Genomic DNA, 25,913 nt, shown 5'->3' on the forward strand with positions numbered 1-25,913 from the left:
TTTTAATGTTGGAGATTCCACGTATGGAGGACTAAGATACCTCATTCTGAACATATTTCTTTCATATATATTGAGTCAGTTGGATGTCTACACACCATATGCACATGTGCAGCCATCGATTTTGAACCTCATTAATGTGTCCAACAATACATGTTAGTCCAAAATAAGCACAAAATTCATCCATATTTTGCCAAGTGAAAATAGCTTCTATAACTGATTATTTTATTTTTCTTCCATTTTACTTTATTCCTGTCTGATTATTAAATAGGCGGTTATCTGAAATATCTGCTTCAAATAAACTGTCTCGCGAATATAAAACATTGCCTTCTCTCTTTCTACAGAGTTAAGAAATAGTCCAAGTGGCTAATTTTTATTTCACATTTAACTATCTCCTTTTTGCTTTCTCAAAAAGATTCAGTGTTGAATATCAAGTTGGGAACAAGAAAACATCTATGACAGTAAATCATGGCCCCAATAATGTCATCAGGAACAAATACATAGGCAATATTTTATTAAAAGATACATAAGGGCTAGTTAGATAGCTCAGTTCTTAAGAGCATTTCTTGCTCTTTCAGAGGTTCTGGGTTCAATTCCCAGCACCCACATGGTGGTGCAAAACCGTCTGTGACCCCAGCTCCAAGGGATGCAATACTCCCTGCCAACTTCTGTGGGTACTAGACACACAAGTGATGGACATACATACATGTAGCCAGCACTCATATACAAAATTAAAAAAAGATCCAATCTTCCCAGGTGAAACAGACCTCACATTTTCACACCTCTACCCCATCCCTTCTAATGGGTTTCTACATTGTTTTCATTCTTAACTGATGCTAGAAAATGTAACAGAAAACACCTACCAAACACACACTCATTTCAAGTCTTATTAGAACTGATGCTAGTGGATTCATTTATTAGGCTTACTTAAATACTATTTAATCGGAACCACAGGCAGCAGACACAATCCTGAAACCCTATGCAAGGAAGTTTCTAAAGCTTTGTAACTTTAAAGGGTTGAGTCCACATACACTTCATTTATTTTGATTGTTATTCATAATTATGAATAGTGAAAGATAATCATTGTTTTTGTGACTCTTTTGTTAAAAGACCAAATGTCTTTGAACTCTGTTGTTTTGGATGCTTGACCCAGGGACCCTGTATTAGTTTCTGTTGTGTTGCTGTGATAAAATTCCCCGATAGAAACAACTTGAGGGAAGGCACAGCAGTAGGAGCATGAAGATGCCCCAACATTCAGGGGGGGAGGGAGAGAGAGAGGGAGAGAGAGAGAGAGAGAGAGAGAGAGAGAGAGAGAGAGAGAGAGAGAGAGAGAGAGAGGAAATGTTCTAAGTTGTACAACTTCAAAGCCTGGAGGACCCTTGTCTCTCCCAACCTATAGTTCCTTCCCATGTCATATTCAACCTCTTTGCCAGCCAGATTCTACATTCTTCAGCAAGATAAGCCTGGCTGGCTCTTCCTGATACCCCCTTTCACTCTGACCTAGACTAGGTTTCACATGCAATGTCACCGAATAGATTGGGCACCTCTTGGAATGCCCCAAAACTTGAGGCTCAGGTAAGGACCCTTGTAGCCTTACCCCAACCTAGAGGCTTATTTAATATCACATTCAACCTTTCTACCCAGCCATATCCAATATATCAATCATTCATCAGGGTTTAGCTAGGCCAGTTGATCTGATTCTCCCCTCCATGTACCCTTGTCTCCAGTGTCTTTCTAGATAAAAAAGCTAACGGCTCTGATGCTTGCTGCACTGCTATGAGAAAAGGTTGGCTGAAGTAGCCTTTCACACTTCAAAACAACCCCCACTTCCCACCTATCCAACACTGCCTGAGCTGCTAGAGTCAAGTCTCAGGTGCGGGTGCTGCCCTGGCATCCTTTTCTGTGGACACGTGGAGCGTGTGGTCCTTCCTGGTTTCCCAGTTAGGTCAGTGGCACCACAGCACATTTGTGAATCTTGCAGGTGGCACTAACCTAGAACAGCCATATGCCTACATGTTGTAGTGGACTGAGCCTCTGTGTATCCCACCAGGACGACTGAGTTGAATGGCAGCAGCAGGAACTATTTTGTATTGATCTGCCATGTTGGTACCACCTTTTGATGTGTCCAAGAGACACCAAGACCTCAGATTTGATCTCATTTTTGACGTGTGTGTCTAACAAGGACTGGATGTTCAGTCCTATATTGGAGCTGGTTAGTCGGAGGCTGGTACTGTATGAGAACCTTAAGAATATTTTTCTCCCTCCTATCCTAGACAGACAAACAGGTTCAATCCACAATACTCTGAAACTTCCCAGTCTGCCACATTTTCACCTAAAGATCCTGAGTGAAATGAACAATAGAGGTTGTTTACCCAAGAATATATTAGTAATGTTTGTCACCTAGAACTTCATCTGGAATAAGGAAAATATGTTGTATAGTCTTTGGAAAAACAGTATAAACACTCAGAAATGGGTCTGGTTCTTCTGACATGTATGTGAGAATAAGTTTCCAGTTTCCATGAGTGAGCATATTTAGAAACTTTTAATAAGTAATACAGCCATATCTTTTGAGAAGTGAGTTGTTGGTACTGTTCTTTGAGAGCCATGAAGTTTCTTCTATCAGATCAATTAATAGTATCTAGCAGCTTGGAAGTAACAACAAAGGGTTTTCCATTATTTACACTTGTAGATCTCTAATATCAATTACAGTATGAGCCCATATATAAAAAGGTTTTGTTATACTTTTTACATGTGTACAGAACACTAAGTATTTCACTGCTCTTTGAGTTGTGCATTTGGGACAAAGCTGAAATTTTTACTGTGTTCTCTGATATTAAAATGCTTTGTATCTTGACTTAAAGGCTTTGACACATTTAGTATGTTTATAGTGTTTCATCCTAATATAAACTGGTATTAAGGTATGGAAAACAGTAAAAATCTTTGGTACTTTTTCTGCACTTGTAGGGTTTGTCTCAGGTGTGAGTTTTTGTGTTTAGTGAGGGTTGAAAAACTAAAAAGGCGTTGCCAGGTTCTGAATATTTCCCAGTTTTTGTCTCAGGTGTGAATTCAATGTTCAGTAAGAGATGAGTAACAATTTAGATTTTTCCCACATTAAAAAATATCATTTGTGTTTCTTTCTAAAGTGATGGTGGTGCCTAGCACAGGATTATAAGCAATTGAGGTCTTGGTATTGCTTGTATTTGTAGGGTCTCTCTGCGGAAGAATGAATTCTCTGATACCGAGAACTTGTGAATGACAGACAAGTTGTAGACTTTGTTACACTCACTGCTTCTGCAGGACTCACCCCGTTTTAATTATATGACATTAAACAAGCCCTGGACTATGGATACAGGATTACCACATTTTTACATTTGCTGTTTCACTCATGTATGAATTCTTTGATGTTTTCTAAGGTTTGAACACTGACTAAAGCATTTTCCACATTCATCACATTTGTATGGTTTCTCTCCCGTATGGATTCTCTGGTGTTGAGTAAGGTTTGTGCAATGGATGAAAGCTTTGCCACACTCTTTACATTTGTAAGGTTTCTCTCCTGTGTGAATTCTCTTGTGTTTAGTAAAAGACGAACGGCAGTTAAAGGCTTTGCCACATTCTTCACATTTGTAGGGTTTCTCTCCAGTGTGGATTCTCTGGTGTTTTCTGAGGCTTGAACATTGGGTAAAGGACTTTCCACATTGTTCACACTTGTAAGGTTTCTCTCCAGTATGAATTCTCTGGTGCTCGCTAAGTGTTGAGCTTTGGGTGAAAGCTTTGCCACATTCTGCACATCTGTAGGGCTTCTCTCCAGTGTGGATTACCTGGTGTTTTCTAAGGCTCGCACACTGGGTAAAGGATTTCCCACATTGTTTACATTTGTAGGGTTTCTCTCCTGTATGGATTCTCTGGTGCTGACTAAGAATTGAGCAATGGTTAAAGCTTCTGCCGCATTCCTCACATTTGTAGGGCTTCTCTCCAGTGTGGATTCTTTGATGTTTTTTAAGGCTTGCACACTGGGTGAAGGATTTTCCACATAGTTTACATCTATATGGTTTTTCTCCTGTGTGAACTATGCTGTGTTTACTGTAACTTGAGCAATACTTAAAGGCTTTGCCACATTCATTACATTTGTAGGACTTCTGGGCATACCGATTTTTATGTTTTTGTGGTTTGGTGTTTGAGGTTTGATTAAACATTGTGTCACAATCTGTATACTTGTGACAATTATCTTGAATATAGTTGCACTGCTGAATGGCAAGCTTTGAGCACTCAGTAAAGAAATTTTCACAACTGAAAAGGTTCTTTGGAAACAGAGTACACTTCTGGTTGGTGGGACTTGAGCCATGGTTAATGTTATTGTGTACTTTGTTACACTGACCAGATTTCTCTACAATATCCTTGCAATCACTTAGTGTAGAGCCATTACTGAAAGCTTTGCTAGTTTCTTTACATATGTGTTTGGCTTTCCAAATATCTGTATCTGGATTCTGGCTATGCAGTAATAGGTCTGTAGCAAGTAGTCCACAGCCATCAGAACTGTGCATCTGGCCATAGGAAAGATCAACTTGCTGGCTGAAGAGTAAGGATCTTTCAGGATAGGAAACCTCTACTTGATCAACTTTAGAGATCAGTTCTCTGTCTCTCAATTCTTTGTCTATGGAAATGTTTGAGTGAAAGACATTTCCCACTTTCAGATCTTCAAAACTTCTTTTCAAAGGTAAGTTATATTGAAAAATTTCCCATGGATATTTTTGTTTATAGAGACATGGCACATCAAAAGTACCTGTCCTAGCATGAGTTTTTTTCATAGCGGCTTTCTGTTCTTGATCTCTGTTGTCAATGACATCTTTGCTATTGCTAGTGATCACAAATGGGTTATATTCACCATGGCAGGCTGTTTCACCTTTATTCTCATCTACATTTGCCTGATTTCTGAAACTCTTGAGGCCATAACTTCCACGTGTTCTCTTAGTCACTTTTTTGAAAGAATATTTTAGGATCTGTTCTGGTGAAAAGTTCTGGGTAAAATGACGAGAAAGAGCTGAAATAAATAAAAACAAACAAATTAATTTAATAGATTCTGGTGGTTATAGTTTATAAATATATGTAAAGTTATACTAGATTGGAACATCAGTGGGAAACCACAGGATCAAAGGTTCTCAAAACTCTCTTGTATATTAACTTTAGAAAAAATAAAATATTGACCAGATTGAACATGTGTACACTCCATAACCAGTTAAGAAATCACAACACCCCAGGTAATCACAAAATCAAGAGCAGTTTGATTGTAGCTGGGAGCAAAGTTGTTACTTCTGTCAACCACAGCTCCTCTTTTCCTCCAAAGCACAGCCAATTAGAGAAATTCAAACCTCCATCAGGAGAAAATAAAATGAGGCTTTTTTTTTTAAAAAAGGGGGCTGTCTGAAACCTGGTTACCTCCAATGACAGACTGTAGGAGATATAAGGTGTACTTGACATGACAGTGTTCTACAACTAAGACCAATGGCTAATACCGTTTTGGTACTCCAAACTGTCATCAGAGGTAGAGAGCCCGTGGTAGTTAATGAAATCTATATTAAGATATAATTCCATATAACAGATGTCTTACAACAGGTTTCAAAGTCCTCAATAATCAAAAACATGATGAAGACATCCTGTAGAAAAAAAATAACTCTTAAATATAAAACAAATTACTGGTGCTTATCAATTTCACTGAAAAATAAATTTAATCTACTCATTTTGTACACCATGCTATTTTAAGTATTTATGTTGGAATGACTAAATATATCTTCCTAACACATTATCATTTCATATAATAATGTTTTGTACTTAGACACTTCCTATCTATTTCCTTAGTACTTCTCAAAAATATATTAAATATACTCATGATCTATAAAATTCTGGATGTTCTTATGCCTATCCTTTTCCCCCCAATCAATTCTAGATCTTTAGTAAACAGCTTATGGTCTCATAGCCTTATGCTCATCTTAATAAGTTTTTTTCACCTTTGATCACTACTACTTCAGCACCCTCCTAAATTGACAGCCTCTTTTTATTTCTGAAATTAACTTTACTAATTGAACATTAAGATGTTAATTTCCTTTGTTTGCTTGATTTCATTTTAAGTCTTGCACTTTTACCTATGTGGCAGAAAATAAGATTTTCTCTTTTATATAGCTCAACATTAAACCACTGTGCATATGAACCCAATAATCTTTTAAAATGTTTTTTTATCATTTTTTTAATGTGTGTGTGTGTGCACACATGCACGTGTGAGCACATGCTCATGTGCATGTTAGTGCAGCTTCCTGTGAATGTCAGAGGCATTATATTCCTCTGAGGCTGGAGTTACAGGCAGTTGTGCTGTGAGTGCTCAATATGGGTGCTGGGAACCAAATTCTGGTCCTCAGCAAGACAGTTTGTGTTCTTAAATACCTAGCTCTCTCTTCATCCCCTAAATGATCTATTATCCATTTGTACTAAAGTTAACTTTTATTTTGGTAACTTCAAATCATGCTGCATTATTGGTGATATTCTCAATAGAGTGATTTAATATTGTTTGCCAAAATATTTAGTCCCTGGGGTTGCTGGAATAAATGCACATTTGTTTTTTACGGTTTCAAGGTGTCAACATGCTGTCACCCCCATGACTACTATAATACATTGCTGATTCTTTTTTCAAAGGGCAAGTTTCAATGAATGTTAGTACAGAACACAAAGAAACAAGGTGATAACTCAGTGGAACGAACATGAAAAATACTGCAAACTCATCATTTAAAAACTGATTTATAAATTATATAAACAAAACAACCATCTAAAGATAATGGATAAATAAACCAGATCAAACACTAAAATCAAGAAAACAAGAATACAAGGAAATAGACACCATAAGTAAATAATATAGGCGACAAATTTAGTAAGAAATAATAGTGGAAAAACTAGAAATATGATGAGGAAACATCAGAATTCAAGCATCTTAATTAGTTCTTCAGACTGAAAGACAGAGAGTGAAAATGACACACACAAGGAGTCTCCGTTTCACAAGTCACAGAGATATCTTGAGAGCAGTAAAAGTGATGCTGATCTTGTGACCTCTGAGGAGCTTCTAAGAGAAGCATTGTAACGCAGACATGAGATGGAGAACACAGTGAACATGCTGGAGGGATACAATCTAAAACATACCACCCAGCCAACCCATCCTTTAAAGGGAAAGAACTGCATCCAAGGATATACAAACCCTCTAAACGACCATCTCCGCTGGGCTGCCCTACTGTTACGAGGCAATACAAACAAAAAAAATTTAAAGCTCTATGGAAAATCAAATACAGAGCAGAATTCATGGATTTATGAGGATGTACAACACATTATAATTTCTGAGTAGAATTTAAAAGATAAAAGCAAAAGCTTTATTATAAATCTCTGTTAGTACATCCAGACACACTCTAAATAAAACAACTATTATCAATAAATAATATCACAGGAAAGGGAAATGTAACAGCAAAGGAAACTTGCATGGACTGGAAATTATATTGTCATTAGTACATACAAGAAAAAAAGAAAATTATGCTGTATCATAGGAGACTCTTTTAGATGTAAGGATTCAGGTATGCTAAAAATCATGAAGTAAGAGGACAAAGAAAGTGGGCATGGCCATAATTATGTTATAAAAGTATACACTTTCAGTAATAAAACAGTTTTGTGACAATGAGATACAATTTAAGTCAGAAACTGTAATGAAAGAAAATAACCATGCTGTCAAGTATTTTTTTTTTTTTTTTTTTTGGTTCTTTGTTTCTTCCAACTAGACAGAAGCTAGAGTCTTCCAAGAGGAGAGATGAGGGAACCTCAATTGAGAAAATGCCTCTATAACATTGGCTTATGAAAAAGCCTTGGGGGGGCGTTTTCATACCCGATGATTGATGTAGGAGAGCCCAGCGCATTGTGGGTGGTGCCATTCCTGGCAGGTGGCCCTAGGGTATATATGAAAGCAGGTTGAGCAGGCAATGGGGAGCAAGCCAGTAAAGCTGGACTACTCCGCAGGCATTTCCTGTCTCCAAGTTCCTGCCCTTACTGCCCTCAGTGATGGACTGTGATATGCAGAGCCGAAATAAGCCCTTTCCTCCCCAAGCTTCTTTTGGTCATGGTATATTTAACAAAGCCATAGAAACCCTAATTAAGACAAACACAAATGGCCATTTCTCTAGGAGAGTGCAACTGTAATAAACACATATACAACACACTTCCCACTTCTCAGACATAGGGTGTGAACACTGAGAACTGAAGCAAGACACTGGAAGCACCATAATAATACTGCCTTCACACCCTACTTTTCGTATTATAAAATAAAGCTACATGGAGAACTAATTAGGAAACAAATCCTGAAAATACTATAAAAACCAGACCTAGAGACACAAATGAATATTAAGTTGGATTAGCTGGTAGGATACAGCACAAGTCCTAACAGATAGAGTATTGAGGTTCATTTCTAACTACAATGAAATAATAGACAGACATCAACAATAGAAGAGAAATAAGAAAACCTAAAACTATGTGTCCTTTAGAGGACATATGCATGATTATGGTACTATTACAGAAGAGAAGATAAAATTAAGATGACTGTTCTATCCAACATAATCTAGAGAACCCGTTTAATCTCTATCGAAACCTGAAAATTATTTTTTAGCAGAAATACCTATAGCAATTCAAAAAATCTGATGAATCTATGATGCTAATGAAGAGTTCAACACTCTTAAGAAAAAATTAGGAGCCATCAGGTTTCCTGAGCACAAAGTATATTAAAAGTAACAATAATCAAAATGGTTTTCTCCTGACATCTAAACAGGTAGGCTAATGGAAATCGGGAGTGTCGTAATACCCAGGTGTTGGCCAAATGATGTATTTCCACTGTAACTGCAACATTATTCATAACAGTTAAGGGTGATAGCAACCCAACTCCCCTTGCATAGCAGATAAAATTAACTTGGAATGTGCACACAGTGCAATATTACACCAACTTCTCGTGTGCTCCTTGATCTTTGCACCTCACAACTGTGTCCCTGCTTCATCCATTCCTCCCTACCTACTTTACATCCTAGGGCTCTTTTGTTTGTTTCCAGAGGGGTAACCATGCATGACATAGAAACAGTAAGAGCTGATGATGGAAAAGGGAACATGACATATACTAGGATTGCTCCTATAACACATGAGGTTATCTGTCTCACTTCTGTGCTCAACAGAAAAGAGAAGATTTAGTAGGGGATTGAAGAACAACACTAGCCCACGTGTGATTCCCAAAAGACATATGAGACCACATTTTCAGTTTGCAAATACTGAGCTCTACCCGTGACTATAATCAAATTGAAGCCGAAGAGGAGAAGTAGACCAGAATGTGACATGCCATAGAAATGATGCAATCACCACTAAACTAAAGTTAGGCTGTATATGGTCTACAGAAAGAGGAAAGGGACAATGACAAGAATAATGGGAACACTCTACGCCTACAACTGTTCTGTAAAGCACAGATCTGCACTGGTCATGAAAAGCACAGGCCACAGCAGACATTTTTTGAAAGGAAAGACGTTAAATGCTGGCAGTGTGTTGGGAGCTCTGCCGGGATTCTGTCCTCACCCACAGAGACCAGGTTTCTGTAGTTCTCTAACATCACATCCCTATACAGATTCTGCTGAGGAGGGTCCAGACATTCCCACTCATCTTCAGAGAAATCGATGGCCACATCGCTGAATGTCAACTGGTCCTGAAATAAAAATGAACAAAAGAAATAGCATGCTGATCAGAGTTTTAGAATCACCCAAGAAGAGAGTTAGAATTGGTGATGACACAGTTGAAATTGTTCAGTAAGGCACGTTTTATATCACATTTATATCCCACATCTTACCTATCTGAGTTTAGGTATGACATAGCTCTGCTAAACCAGTGTAAACACTCTTAACTTTATGACCTTTAACATGCCAAAGTAAAGCATTACCATCAAAATATGCACTATATAAACTACTATATACAACACTGTATATATTTCTTAGATGAGAAAGTCATGGTAAATTACACGGATGATGATTCTGATTTGGGAGTTCTGGAGTGGAGTCAGGGTTTCTGAGGACATGGCTCAGTAGAGATGCTGATGCTAGTGTCCAAGGGCCGTTCATTAGCAACCATGAAGCAGAATACTAGTGGAGGAATTCACTGGTAAATTTGACTTTCAAAGTAATTATGCATTTTATTATAATAGGAAGAAAAGCAAGAATAATCTTTTGATTATTTAAAACTATCTTCAATGGGAATGATTTTATGTTTCTTTTTTTCTACTTCAGTTTTCAAATACATAGCAAGTGGTCAAGCCTAGGTTCTGAACAAATGTCCCTGTTCCAAGATTCAGATGGAAACAAAGTTAAAATAACTAAAATAACCTTCAAGCAGTCTCCATGTGAGACTGGGAATGAAATGTGTTAAGAAAGAAGCAATACAAAACTGATCAAATAATATTTATATTTTATTTCTACACATAAAAGGGTAGCTATAAATTCAAAACAATACACTATGGCTGTGTGCATTTCCCAGTGACAGGTTGTTGGCTATTCTATTACACATAAGGCCCTAGGCTCCTCCTGAGGACAGATTCAAATACACACACACACACACACACACACACACACACACACACACACACACACGAGTAGAATGTTAAGGTCAAACATGAGAAAATGGGTCTGGAGATGTAGTTCTTTGAGCTGACTTCCTGGCACTGTTTTACCCAGAGGTGTGTGTGTGTGTGTGTGTGTGTGTGTGTGTGTATGTGTGTGTGTGACCTTTAACCCCAGCACTTGGGAGGTGAAGACAGGAGAATGTAAATTAAAGTCCATCCTTAACTCCATGCTGCTAGAGGCCAACTTGTGCAAATCTGAATTACATTCATTTAAAGATTTTTTAAAAATACACTGTCACTGAGAACATATTTAAGGATGTAAAGCCACAATAAAAGCTATAATTTTTTTGTTATTTATTGTTTTGTACGACACGCGTTAATTTGAACACACTTGGAAATATATTATTGCTGATTCTTTCGCTTACTGCTGTTTCTTTTGCTAAAAATAAAGAGTGATAAAGTGTGTATATGTGATATTGAGGTGGAATAAAATGAAAAGTTACTGCACCATGTCTATTTAATATTTCAAAACATGTTCTATACTTAGGAGAAAAGTGAGTAGCTTAAAATAACAACAACCAGAACGACACTAAGCAGAAGTAAAAAAGGCGGAGAAGCAAAGGTTTGCAAGTCCTGAATGCAGGGCTCCACAGTCCCTAACACATTCCCCTAGGAATCTTTCTTCCCTGGAATTCTTCAGCTTCAAGTGCTGAACCTCAGCCTTCTGCTTTCTAAGTATATCCACAGCTTTAAATGACAGAATATTCAGTGTTGCAACAAACTGTTCAAAATACTCAGTGTTAATAGCAATAAACAAACTTTTAAAGCACTTAAATTTCATATCTCAAAATGAATATGTTATTCTATCCTTTTCAGAGAATATAATATTCTTCGTAATGGGAAAACAGATAAATAATTCAATAAACAATCTATTATATGTGTAAATGGATAGGATTTGCAAAGTTAACTCCCATATGATTTAGTATAAAAAAATCACCAAGTACAGAGAACAGCAAAACAGAGTGACCAACATAAATCTTCCGAGAATGCTTTCGTGAAGGTCTGTGACGCGACAATCCCTCTATCTTACTAGCCTGATGAATCTGAAGGAAAAGAGCTTCTCTGTTCTTGATTCCGTAGCTACTGCTAAGACTCAATTACATCTGAAATTTTTCCCCCCAAGAAGTCTAGCAAGTTCATGGTAGAAAAGAGAATAAATTAGTAAGCACAAAACCAAAAATATTTTAGTTTCTCCTCTACTTTGGGTTTATAAATGCTTTCTCATATTATATTCACTTCTGATACAATAATAAATGAAGAGTTGGAAAGGACAACATAGGGCTTTAGTTTGCCAGCTGAAAGAGATAGGCTGGGGGAACAGATTCTTAGATTTGAGATTTTTTGCTTTCATTAATTCGAAGACCCCAAATGGGTCATCCTTGTGTTGAAATTAGGGCTTCAAGTCAGCTAGAGCCTCAACACCACCCACAGAAACCCCATATGCCATATATGGAGGGCGACTGGTCAGAAGAATGGCCCATGGCGAACAAAGCTTTGGGGAGCTGTGAGAGGCTCCGGGAAGAAAGGCAGAGCAGAGGGCCCTTACCTCAGGTGCATCTTGTTCCCTGGACTGTTCTTGGACGTGATTTCATGCCTTCTGTAACAAACATTTATATTCAAGTATAAGACTAATCTTGTTGGATGTCAGAACATAGCTATAGAACCTACCTGGTCACTGTACCCTGAATCTTGGTAATGGCCTTCTGCCTTGCTTTTGTGCTTTCCCAGATAAAATCTATAGTAAGTGCCAAGCATTGTTTAAATGAGTCTGTCCCGAGAAAGTTCTGGAAAGGGTTGCTCTGTCACTATTCACTATGTGCTTACTGATCATTATTTACATGTTTTTCTGAACTCAAACAACCTTCCTTAGATCACTGGTTTGTTACATTCATGCAGAAAAGCACACTGAAACTGAAGTAAGGCTGTTTACAGTGTTAGACCACAGTCATGTCCTGTCCCACACTCTCTCCCCGCTTCTTTCGGGTCCTCAGATCAGATTCCAGGTCTCACAGACAGATTTGCACAGGTTGGCGAGAGTCAACATATACGGATTCTCCCTTGATGACATTTCCATGCCCAACTGTACTAAAATATTTTTCCAAAAATTATATCTTACTTTCAAAGAGACTAAACTTTCTTGCAAGCAAGTCAGTAATATGCCTTGAGAAGTGATGATTTAGGAGTGTATGTTCAACTTGATACCCTGATGTATACTCAGCCCATTTAAGTTTACCCTGCCTTTATGAAAACAAGGTAACTAGCCTTTCCAGGCCTTGTATTTCACATTATCAGCTTTTATATCCTAAGCTGAATGCATAGTTTATATTATGTATTTCTCACATCCTTGATCCATAATAATTTTTGTGCGCATAGGTGTGTTGTGATCTTTTGCTGAAAGCATCTAACAGGTTGAAAGAAGCCCTAAACAAAACAAATACGAATGTTGGAAGCACCATGTCCATTAAAGTAGGACTAAGCATGTAAACATGTGAGCCCGTGGGGGCACATCACCGTTCGAACTACCACATCAAACATCTCAGCTATTGCTGCAGCCCCATAACACGTTACAGAGGGCTGCGAGGGCCAAGCTTCACCTGCAACACTCAGATCCCCTAACTGGAGATAACTATGCAATCACCTATCCCTTTCACTGTCGCACCAGGTTAGCTTAGTCCAACAAGCTTCACGTCACTACATGGTGCTCAGTACTTAGGGTGACATGTTGTCTCTGGGAATCTGGACAACTGTTCAAGCTCCAGCAGACTGAGAGACAAGAGTCCTGCGAAGCCAACAGAGAATCCTCTCTGTTGACTGGGTAGTTCTGCCTCTGATGTTAGGGTCAGATCGATCTGCAGACCCCACTCCCATCAGTCTGATGACAGGAGATGGGATCAAATCCCTGGTTGAATGGCACCATTATGACAAGTTTTCAGACCTTCTACACCAGCATTGTTCATTACAAGAGGCCCTTTGCGTTTTGGCAGAACCAGGTTCCTAGGGTCTGGCACGGTCATCTTTTCCCCTTCGAGTCAGCGACTCTCCAAGCATCTTCCTTTTGAACACTGGGTCACAAATGTATACAGGAAATTACATACTCAGTGTCCACTTCCAGTCTCAGGGAAGGGGGAATGCCCAGGACAGGCCCAGCTACGTTAGAAAGGAGGAAGTCAGGTATCAGTGATGTACAGTGAGGTTGACGGTGGTATAGTGAAATCTAATGCCAAATTATCTCTTAATGCCTACTTACTTTAACCCATAAAAACAAAAAATGTCCCACCACTCAAAAGGAACAATTATTAAACTCATGGAAGAGTAGAGTTGCTAGGCAATAATATTCAAAAGAAGAAATGAGGGCACGCAGGGAGCCTGCTTCATTAACAGTTCACAAAGAAAGCATCCAGAAGAACAGCATCTTCATAATTTCCGTGAACCAGGGAGATACTCTGAAATGGACCTTGGATCCCAGGATGATGAAATAGGGTTCTGCAGATATAGCTGTAAAATGAATGCACTTTCCTGTGTTGTAAGATTTTTATCTAAGAAAACGGAAAGCCAGGAGGAAGAGAACGATTAACTGAACTGCATGGAAATTCAGAAAAGTCCATGAAATTGTACAAAAGAAACATAAAACATAACCTTAGGGAAAAGATATGTAGTGGGTGCAAAGGAAGGCAATTAATATATGGAGGTAGTAGTTTTTTTAGGAGAGGAATTGATTGCTCAGAGAAGTGGCAAAGAAATGACGACCAGTGACCTCCTCTCTCTCTCCGTCCTGTGAATCTTTCTAAGCCCCTCCCTACTACTTCCCATGTCTATATGTTCCGGGTTGGAGCTAGTATTTTTAACAAAAGATAAAAACAGTTGCCATGCAAACAAGCTAACAGGAGAAAGTGACAGAAGTTTTAGGAAAGATGAAAGAACACAGGGACTCGAGTGATGCAGAAAGGCTCAGCCCACTGTGCAGTGTGACCACTTCTGAGCTGGGAGTTCTAAGTTATAAAAACAGCAAACTGAGCAAGCATGGGGAGCAAGCCAGTAGGCAGCACACCTCTAAGGCTTCTGCTTCAGTTCCCACTACAGCTTCCTCCTGCCTCAGCTCCTGTCCTGACTTCTTTCCATGGCGGACTAGAAACTATAACCTGAAATAAATCCTTTTTCTCCACAGGCTGCTTTTGTTATGGTGTTTTACCACAGCAATAAAAACGAACTAAGATAATTATTTATAAGGAGCAAGCACAAATAAAGTCTCCCGATAAATTCATTATCTAACTTAAATGTTCTGAAAGACTGACTGTCTATAAAAGAAGACAGATGCTATTACACCCAATGTGTAGAACAAAATTAAGACGCATTGGGGTTTGGGAACAAAACCAAGAATGACACCAAAATGTAAGTTTGTCTTAAATATAATTCCAAACAGTCTGTGTTACCAGGTAAGCTGATAAAATTGAAGGTAAAGACCTGTACACATGTTTTATGGAGCAAGAAGGACCCTCCAGAAGCCATGACCATGCTCTTTTTCTTCTTCTTCTTTTTTTTTTTGGTTTTTTAAGAAAAGTTTCTCTGTAGCTTTGGAGCCTGTCCTGGAACTAGCTCTGTAGACCAGGCTGGCCTCAAACTCACAGAGATCCACCTGCCTCTGCCTCCCGAGGGCTGGGATTAAAGGCGTGAGCCACCACCGCTGAGCTTGTGACCATATCCTTTCTGTGACACCTACGTGAGGAACATGTGCAATCTGTGGACCATATTTTGTGCTAGGTCAGATATGAATGTGCCTCAGTACAAAAGGTTCACTGCTTAGGTAAACAGTGTGAGGGTTTTTTGGTAATTTATCCCACAAATTGATTAAGCAGCTCTGTAGCATGAACTGTGTAGATGACAATATGTTAAAAACATAGACACATCTTAAACCTTCTTAGCCAATTTCTTTCAGAAGTAAACACCAAATACAAGTGGAAAATGACAAGTTTAGTTCAAGGAAGGTGGTGAAACCCCCACTCTTCTGTACATGAGACCAGCAAAGGCTTGGTTTAACGACACAAGCAGTGAGAATTCAGGACGAACTCTGGCTTCACGCACACCTGTGTAACATTGTGCCTTTAGTCACCGCGTCAGAAAATAGAGGCCAATGGCCACTGAAACCAGATGGCACAAAGGCTATATTTTTATCCACATATACTAAAATGTCTAATTTTATTTCTGAAATTATAGTTCTGAGGCTGAAATTTATTCATTTATGCTTACCATATTTATCATGAACCCTCTTAAAAGACCCCAAAATACAATGCAAAATAAGCGGAGAAATAAATGAGCAAACTCATGAAGACCTAATCATCTTCACTGCCTTTCAGAAACTCAGAATTACCATTGAAAGAGAATATAAGAACACGAATGGAGGGATGGTGGATCTTATTTCTATCTGACACTCTGCAAAGAACTCCTCGCCAACTCTGAAACAAAACAAAACAAACAAACAAACAAATAAATAAAATTTTAAAAGATGGGAAGGGAAGGAAAGGACTGAAGAGGAGTAGAACCAGATGCCTCCCTGTATTGATACCCAGTGATGATGCGGTTACAGCAATGTACATGTGTACAATCAGAAGGTGGGTTGGCCCATGAGAATGGAATTGCCCCAGGGTAAAGACCTGCTACTTTAGGAGGTGGGGTTCCTGCAGTCTAGAGGCAAGGCATGGGCACCATGCTGCTCTAAGTCACTACATAATGTGTAGAATAAAGGCTCCAAAGTTGTATCTTGTCCTGAGTGGCTCCACTTTGAGTGAACACACAAAAGCAAAATGACTCTGCAGCTCATCTGTACACCAACCATGAAGCAAAGACTGATAACTGTTCATATTAAACTTATTTATTTTACATTCCGAACAGTTTCTGCTCCTTCTTTTTCTCCCATTCCCTTCCCCTACCTCCCCTCTGCCCACATCCCCAATTCACTCTTCCTCTATTTCTGTTCAGAAAGGGGCAGGCCCTCCATGTATATCAATAAAACATAGCATATTAAGTTTCGGTAGGACTAAGCGCCTTCTCCCCTTGTGTTAAGGCTGGGCAAGGCAACCCAGTATGAGAAATAGGTTCCCAAAAGTTAGCTAAAGTATTAGGAACAGCCCCTGCTCCCATGAGAGTCTCGCAAGTAGGTCAAACAATGCAAGTGTCACACATATGTAGATTGTCTAGGTTGGTCCTATGCAGGCTCCCTGGATGTAGTTCAGACTCTGAGCTCCTATGAGCCCAGGTTATCAACTATAAATTTAACAAGGTAGATTATAAATTATACTGCTCTATGAACATAGTAATAGTATATCAGAAAAACCAGGCCTGAGAACTAATGTAGAAATCCAGATCAACCAGCATAATACACCCTCACCTGGAAGCCATCAAAAAGACAACTAACACTGGGGTGGAAATGCCACCAGGACTACTCAGTATAGGTGTCAAGGGACCACCAAAGAATCCCAGGTGGTTAACAGGTTTCTGTTCTCTATGGTCCCGACTCCATGACAAGACCACTCAAGTCGGTCTCGCTCTCCTGCATAATCCTGCTTCTTAGCAAAAAAGAGCCATGTCTCCATAGCAGGGTTCTTTGGTTTCTCCAGCAGTTCTGCTACGGGGTTCACTAATATCAAGCTGAAAGGAAGAGGAAATTGAGGGAGCAAGGAAAGCCAAAGGAGCCTCTTAAGGTGTCTGCTTGATGTCTCTACTCAGATAAAAGCCACAAATTCCAACGAAATAAAATTTTCTATGAAAGCTGCTTTCATAAAGACACAAATCCTTTTATATACGAATACTTCAAATAAAACATCGAAACAGCAATAACAATGCCGAAGACCTAAATACAGCCAACCTCCAAATAGGGCCTGAGACCCTTCTAGGAGTCTTCTGAGAATTTCACAAGACTATTAACTTTTATTCACTTAAAAACACTTGAACTATTTAGGCAATCCTCATGCCTGAGGGTCTCGCTTCATAAACTACAGTGTCATCACTGCACATCAGGAACTAGCCCAAGATCTTTTCTTCAGCAACCCTCTGAGATGCAAGTTCAGAACGTGCTGAAATCTTATAATTGTTTAGTGGACAGCAATTGTTGGAGATGGTAAAGGACTCTACATCCATACAAGGGTGTATCTTCCCACTTCTGAGAACCTGTTTCTATTAACCTACACACTCAAATCTTCCTAACAAATTCTAAGCTTGCTTCATACTGGCTCAATGAGAAATTTCTTTCGTGATAAAAAGTATCCCAGATTTACTAGAGATCTCTGAGAATTCCTCCTTTCCTACAAAATTCAGCATGAACTGTTTCCTGCCTATACCCCATTGCTGCTAATATCTCCATGGCCTTTTAATATGTATCAGCTTTTTGCCTCTGGCTGCAATAAATTTCCTCTGAACGCTGATTTTTAACCCTTCTATAACCATTATGTAATCTACCTACCTACCTACCTAGCATATCTATCTATCTATCTACAATTATACTAGTAATTCATATTATAAAAACTATCTGAAAACATACAATTACAATTATACTAGTAATTCATATTATAAAAGAATCTATCTACATACATACAATTATACTAGTAATTCATATTATAAAAGACCCTGTAATTGCTAATGGCAGCTATTAAGGAATATGAGACTGCCTGGTAGATGCAGCTGAAAAGATCAGCTTATTTTGTAAATTTATCATTCATGTTTCTGATAAACCACTCTCATGAATAGGGAGAGGTGGCTCAATTTGTGCAGGTTCATTGGAAGAAGCAGGGAATTCCCAAGAAGCTTCTAGTTTACTCAGCTGGATCCTACAATGGGTATCAAGGCATCCCCACATGGTAAATTCTCAAGTGAATAGACATTTTATTAGTGTTTCTTCAGTTCTTCATAGACTAAGAGGTAGGCCTAGATCAGAACATGGCTCAGATACACCACACACAGAGTTTGCATACAAAATTGACAGCTACAACCCCTAACTCAACAAAGACAGATGTATTCTAGAAAGGGAGTCCTCCGGACGTACAAATCTAGGGGAAAGTCTACATCCTGCTTTACCCATGTCTGCCTCCCCTTGCTGGCGACTGCTGCTGTCAGGGGCTCAAACCCAGGCCACAGTGTGAACAGTAAGTAGAACTGGCTGAGACTCTGAAGCTGATGGAAGAATTCAAGAACCCTGAACAGAGCAGCACAAGGAGGAAGCTAACATCTTAGGGAAAATCCACATGAGCGGTAAAGGCAAGAGGGGAGGGTGTTCGTAGCTTCCCCTCATGGTATAAAACAATCTCTCCCACTATCATAGTGCAGGACAGAGATAATGAAGACTAAGTCAATGGTGGCCAGGCAGGCATGACAAGAAAGAGTAAGAAACACAGTGATCACTAGGTCTATGACAATGGCAATGTGGCTGTTCATATGCCCTAAGAGATAGAATGAGCTGGGAGAGTCACAGGACTCGATTTTAGGATTCCACCTACCTCATCCTCTTGCCTCCCAGTCGCACAAGACCATGGAAGATGCTAGAATATATAGGAAGGGAAAAGTTAAAATGGGATTCCATGAAGCAGCTTTTCTGTTTTGGACACACTTTCTGGGCTAAGACTTCTCAATCCTACAGAAGCTTTGCAATTCACGGTCCTATAAATAGACTCACTTGATTTACTGGTTTATAACGCAAGGTCCAGTGAAACACTGTGTTCATGGTGCCCCATCTCGGTTAATCTCACTTTTGCTCATCTGCCAAGGAAAAGAAATGCAACAAATATGTAGGTTTTGAAAGACGCTTTCAGGGCTGATGTGAAGGAAGGGCATCTTCAGCGACTAGGACACCTGAGTTAAAGGCAAGCACTAGTGTCAGACATCTGAATGAGCCCACTTGCTACCACTTTCTCAGCTACTGGAGTCTCCTGGGTCGCTCACCTCAGTACCGACTGGGTGAGGTTTTCTTTACTGCTTTGAGATGTAGTCTCACATGTATGCTTGAGTTCTAAAATTTCCTGTCTTCCTCAATAACAGGCTTCTGGAAGACTGAGTGTGATATTCCCACTCCCCAGGCCCTCTCCTCAAGCTGGCTACATGGTACTGACTCCAGGTCTACCAGTTCTTCCTGGAAGCAGTTTCTTCATGCAATGGAGGACCCAAGTCAACACCTTCCACTGGGCTACATCCTGAACCTTCCAGGCTCTGGGTGAAAGAGAACCAAGCACATGTAAATCTTCTGGCTTAAACTCATGGACAAATTTTCCATGGCCTACAACTTTCAAAAGTACCGACTGCTGTTTATTCCAGGAAGACGTTTTAGAGCGCATTCCACCAGTGGTCACCTGAGGGCATGGATTCTAATCACCTGAACTAGTGACTCAATACACAGCCAACAGGTGACAGGCCAGCTTTAAGAGTAAGTGTTCCATGGCCCACAGAATCAACTAATCAAGGTTCATAGAGGCTCAGAGACTGAAGTGACAATCAGGGAGCTTATATGAGCTTGCTCTAGGTCCTCTGCTGCATATATGTTATGGTTATGTAGCTTGCTGTCCTTGTGGGACTCCGAACAGTGGGAGCAGGGGCTGTCTCTGACTCTTTTGCCTGCTTTTGGGACCTTTTCCTCCTATTGGGTTGTGTCATCTAGCCTTGATATGAGGGTATGTGCCTGGCCTTACTGTAACTTGTTCTGCCATGTTCTGCAGATGTTCCTGGGAGGCCTGCTCTTTTCTGAAGGGAAACAGAGGAGGAGTGGATCTGGGGGAGAAGGGAGGTCAGGGGGAGAGGGGAGAGGAGGGAGGAGCTGCTACAGATGTCATATATGAGAGAATAAAAAAAAAAAAAGTGTTCCAGTGGCCATGGGTGTTTTAGAAAGGAAACCTTGGGATAGAATTGTTTAAAATATAAATTCAGTGCAGCTGTTAAAAAAAAAAAAGACACCATGAAACAGAATGACCATATAACCTAGTAGTCACGAAAGGATTAAAGTCACAGTGTTGAAGAAATGACTACTCCGCCACATTGCCAACACTGTCCTCAGGAGCCCAGACATGCATACAACAAAAGGGCCTCCTAGATCAAAGTCTTCCAGGCTCAGGGCATCCAGCTGCTCCCTCACTGCAGCCCACACCTCAGCCTGTTTTCTAAGGAGAGGACACAGTCAACATGCGCTAGCACAAAGCAGCCGTGGACGCACGGTGCCAAGCCCAGGTGCAGAAAATAGCCAAAGCACAGAGCATTGGACACATCACCATGGAAACTCTCCAGGGGGAAAACTCAATCCAAAAACATTGTGAGGAGACTGCCTAGTAGACAAAAAGAGATCACAAAATCAAATCAAAACAACAACAAAAAAGACTTTTATTTTTTTTTTTTAAAAAGGTGTTGGAAGGGGAACTGCTAAGAAGCAAACGACAGGTCCCACAAAATGCCAAGCACAGTTATGCCACATGCATGACACGACCCTTGCACCCAAAATGTCAGTGGATGTGATTAAACGCAGAAGGACCTGCACAAGATTGGACCTGTCAATCCTTTGTGGGGGAGGGGCCATGAGGCCTTGCCACTCCCAGAGGATTTGGGGGCAAGTTACAGTTGGTAAGGGAGTGAGATATTTTCTCTACTAGTGTTGCCACTAATTAAATGCCCTGGCTCCGGTAAATAATCTCTCAGTAAATAACCCTAATGAAGTTCATTGGTTCACCAAAAATTAGATGAAAGTCGAACTACTAGGGAAGAGGGGGACGGGAGAGGAGTGATGGAGGATATGTTCACAATACATTAGCATGTATGAAAATGTCATAATGACACCACCCACTACTATGCATAATATATACTAACATAAAAAACTTTAGAACCATTTATTATCTATAATAAAGTACCATTTATTATCTGGAGTAAATAGTGACAAAAGCTGTCTGATAAAATACAACTGTTTGGGAATGACACACATATTTGGGATTTAGGATTTAATTACCAGACCTAGGCCCCGAAGGCTGCGGAAAGGGTTTTGGATCTGAGCCCCTACTTCCGGTACATTCAGAAAGCTCAAGGGAAAACTTTGGGAGGCGGAAGACTCTGGAGCCCAGCTGCTCTCCGGCAGGAACCTCCGCCACGGAATTGGATTTTCTGATGCTCCAGACCATCTCCAGCAGTCTGTGAAGCTGGCTGCAGAAACAGAGAGGCCGCAGCAGGGGAAGGGACTGGAAGCAAACTCCGTGTTTCTGCCCAGCTCCTCCCTTCCAGGGCACCGGAGGACACTAGGTTCGTGCAGCCCGCCAGCTCCGCCCTAGGCCAAGCGGATCTGGCCAGGCGCCCCTAGGAGCGCAGAATCCCTCCTACCTAACCCTCCGAGCAGCCTCGCCACCAGCGCTCACCATCTCCACGGTCTTCTTGCATCTCCAGCACCCGAAGCTCACGATTTCATCAGGGACCCTAGGCTTCCAGAGGCTGGGGACCACACTAAGACATTTTCAAACACAAAGGCCGGTGATAAGCATAAGCTCGCGAGATTGTCAAGGCCCGCCCCTTCTCTTCGTCAGCTTGATTGGCAGTCTCTCAAACAACACCACTTCGACCAAAGCGACTGCCCAATAAGCTTTGATTGATGGCAGAAAGCACCAAGGGACACCTGACAGCTCCCAGGGCTGAATGAGGGCCCGTGACAAGTTTTAGACTGAAGCTGTTTTAGAGGGGGCCTTTTGAAGATTTAGTTCCCAGGGGGATCTGCTGTGTAATGCCATGTAAGCCATCAGTTGTACATGCATACACGTAATGATCCACAAGTGCAGAAAACACAGACAATTATTCCGTTCCCTAGAAATTGTTTGGACTCTGTTCTGATGGAGACTGCCTCCAGGGTTTTGAGATAGAAAGACATTCCCAAGTTAGCCAGGTCCAGTACAAACAATGAGAGGGAGAGGTTCAATTTAAAATGTTCCAGAGTTTGTTCACTTTAAGAAATTAAAAGAACTAGCTCTTGTAGTTCCAGGACAGGCTCCAAAGCCACAGAGAAACCCTGTCTCGAAAAACCAAAAAAAAAAAAAAAAAAAAAAAAAGAAATTAAAAGAGCTGGCTATGCTACACCACGGTTGTTATCCAAGTGCTAAATGTTATGCCCAAATCGGCAAAGTCCCCGCAAAAGCCAACAAGGAGACCAGGAGACCGAGTGCTGTATGTAAAAACAAAGAGCCTTTATTTTAATCAAGTTTGCAAACTTGGGCTCTCTGCAAGTCCAACTATTGGAATAACCGGAGAGCCCTGAGCTCAATTAGAATTGGATTTTTATAGTAGTAAAGGTGGTGGTGAGGAGTTTCTGAGGTTCAGGGCCCCTGATTGGCTGACATTTGTCTAAGGGTGCCCGGGTGAGGTGCACTGGCAAGTGATCCTATCTACAGCGTTTGGAATGTTAGGCATTTCCTTTGAATGGTCAGTTCTTGGGTGGTGGTTGGGCAATCTCAGTTTGTGGTTCCTCCTGCAACCAGGTATCGCCTCAGGGTAAACTACTGAGACTCGGGCCTCTTATTAAATTTGTTGAGGGGCTGAGTTCTACTCTGGCAGGCCATAATGGTTGGAAATAAAGAACTTCTTTGGGTGACCTGCCCATAGTTAGCTTATCATGGATGGCCCCCACACTAAATAGGCATTAACATGCTCAAGAGGCCAGTGAGGATGGACCTGAAAAGTTTTTACAGCCCAACAAACCTCTCCGTTGATGCAATAATCCAAATCAGACCAAATCAAACGAAATCAGAAAAATCCCAGGTTTAAAATGGGTGCCAGCGCTCCCAGGTGGCCCTTGGAAGGAAGACCGGAAAAACACGTGTTTGGTCTCTGGGGGGCAGTTTAAATACCTCGTGGGAGTGGTCTTGAGTCTCTCTGGGGAGGGGGATCATCATTTGGTGGGCTTTCTCGGAGGTGGAGTCTGGACTGAGGCAACTCCCAGAGGAGGGGACCTGGAATGGAGCCCTCCACCCAAACATTCCAGACTCCTGGAACATATAGATGCCAGGGGCTGGGGTGAAGCCCCAACCCAAACGGGACCCTTCCCTCATGACCATCTTAGGAGGAGACCCCTCTTTTCCTCATGGCATCAATTTTAAGAAAGGGGAGGTATCATGCGGCTGTGCAAATAGCCTGGGAGAACAGGATCACACCGAAAATGATGTTGGCAGAAAGGGAGTGTTTGTGTTATGCTTGCTTGACGATGCTGCATTTGATTTCATATATTACAGTTTCTAATGAAAAAATTATCAAGGCCCTTCAAGATTAATGACACTTGCCAATATATTAGTAGGAAATTTAGTAATTTAGTAATTTACAGACTATGGCTAGGAGGATGGTTTAGAAAACAGAAGGGACTCTTGTCTATGGTCCCAAATTCTCTCATAATTGTAATGGAAATATTAACCACAGTAGACTGCTGCATTATTTCTTGTATAAAGGGCCTAAAACAAAAGAAAAACTCACTGAAAAGATAATCAGCAAATAAATGCTCACAGCACACCAACATAACAATATTTTAGCTATTTGAACAGATAATCTGTTCTATGATGAAGTCAATGAATGCTATGTAAGTTCTTTAAGAATTAAAATAAATATAAAGTCAAACCCAAAGAGACGAAAGGAAAAAGAGGAGGGAATTGAAAGAAACAAACATCTATGGTGCATTTTCAGTACGAGGTGCATTTAGACGTCACAGAGAGTCACAGATAAGCAAGAGACACTAAGACCCCGTCTTCTGTAGCTAGTAGCCGGCTCTGCTAGTCTAGGCACTGACAGTTCAGTGCGGGGCTAAGACGTACCCCTCACATATGTTCATTATGTAAGGAAGTCTTTGGTTTCCCAAAATGGACTTTAGAGGGATGGGAGAACAGGCAGACACTGTAATATTGACCCAGGGAAAGAGATCCTGGAATATATGACTTCATTGAAAAATTTCTTCTATGCCTTTAAAAATGAATTATTTATCTTTTTTTCCTTTTTTTTCTTAAAAATTCTGCCTCCTTCCCACCTCCCAATTACCCCCTCCCTCCTCCACTCCCCCTCCCTCTCCTGTCCAGAGAGCAGTAAGGGTTCCCTGCCCTGTGGGAAGTCGAAGTTCCTCCCCGCTCGATCCAGGTCTAGGAAGGTGAGCATCCAAACAGGCCAGGACACCCAAAGCCAGTATGGGTAGTAGGGTCCAAATCCAGTGTCATTGTCCTTGGCTTCTCAGCAGCCCTCATTGTCTGCCATGTTCAGGGAGAGCGGTTTTATCTCATGCTTTTTCAGTCCCAGTCCAGCTGGGCTTGGTAAGCTCCCAATAGATCAGCCTCCAGACTTCCTTGCTCATGTTTTCCTTCCTTCTGCTCCTCATTTGGACCTTGGGAGCTCAGTTCGGTGCACCAATGTGTGGCTCTGTCTTTATCTCCATCCATCGCCAGATGAAGGTTCCCTCATGGTCCTGACTTTCTTTCTCATGTTCTCCCTCCTTCTGCTCCTCGTCAGGACCTTGGGAACTCAGTCCGGTGCTCCAATGTGGGGCTCTGTCTCCATCTCCATCCATCGGCAGATGAAGATTCTATGGTGATATGCAAGATAATCATCAGTATGGCTATAGGATCTGGCCTTTTCCGACTCCCTCTCCTCAGCTGCCCATGGAACTAGCTGGGGGCGTCTCACTGTATACCTGGGAACCCCTCTAGAGTCAAGTCTCTTAATAATCCCAAAATGGCTCCCTTAATTAGGATATATGCTTGCCTGCCCCCATATCCACCCTTCCTATATCCCAAGCATCCCATTCTCCCAAGCTCTCACTATCCTCCCCTTCACGCTTTGCTCTCCCCATATCCCCTTGCCCCCAACCTACCCCACCCCAAAGATCCCATTTTTTGCACGGCAAACTTGTCTGCTTCCAATACCAGGAGGATAACTATATGTTTTTCTTTGGTTTCATCTTCTTATTGTCTTCTCAAGGATCCCAAATTTATAGGCTCGATGACCTTTATTTATGGTTAAAAACCGATTATGAGTGAGTACATCCCATGTTCATCTTTTTGGGTCTGGGTTACCTCACTAAGAATAGTGTTTTCTATTTCCATCCATTTGCATGCAAAATTCAAGATGTCATTGTTTTTTACCGCTGAGTAGTATTCTAACATGTATATATTCCACAGTTTCTTCATCCATTCTTCCACTGAAGGGCATTTAGGTTCTTTCCAGGTTCTGGCTATTA

At 40.8% G+C, this 25,913-nt stretch overlaps 1 protein-coding gene across 8 annotated transcripts; it reads right to left on the reverse strand.

Annotated features, from left to right (window-relative positions):
• Window positions 1–538: 538 nt before the first annotated feature.
• Window positions 539–22,214, reverse strand: LOC119819515 (zinc finger protein 724-like). Of its 8 annotated transcripts, none has more exons than XM_038337749.1 (5): window positions 22,078–22,182; window positions 19,198–19,239; window positions 12,261–12,311; window positions 9,622–9,748; window positions 539–5,035 (listed from the first exon to the last, which is right to left on the reverse strand). In XM_038337749.1, the coding sequence occupies exons 4-5, from the start codon at window positions 9,653–9,655 to the stop codon at window positions 3,381–3,383; spliced, it is 1,689 nt and encodes a 562-aa protein (XP_038193677.1). In that variant the 5' UTR covers window positions 9,656–9,748; window positions 12,261–12,311; window positions 19,198–19,239; window positions 22,078–22,182; the 3' UTR covers window positions 539–3,380. The 8 variants fall into 8 exon arrangements, with proteins under 8 accessions (XP_038193677.1, XP_038193681.1, XP_038193678.1 ...); XM_038337753.1 differs by having other exon boundaries at window positions 12,261–12,308; window positions 22,078–22,169; XM_038337750.1 differs by lacking the exon at window positions 12,261–12,311 and having other exon boundaries at window positions 22,043–22,214.
• Window positions 22,215–25,913: the final 3,699 nt, after the last annotated feature.

Source organism: Arvicola amphibius, chromosome 7 (assembly GCF_903992535.2).
Source record: "Arvicola amphibius chromosome 7, mArvAmp1.2, whole genome shotgun sequence".
Classification (NCBI taxonomy): Eukaryota; Metazoa; Chordata; class Mammalia; order Rodentia; family Cricetidae; genus Arvicola; species Arvicola amphibius.

Coding starts and splice junctions, on each gene's coding strand:
- LOC119819515 (XM_038337746.1), bottom strand. Junction 9,749..19,197: donor CTGGGAGGCAAGAGGATGAG/GTAGGTGGAATC, acceptor TTTTTATTTCAG/GACCAGTTGACATTCAGCGA. Junction 5,036..9,621: donor CAGAAACCTGGTCTCTGTGG/GTGAGGACAGAA, acceptor TATTTATTTCAG/CTCTTTCTCGTCATTTTACC.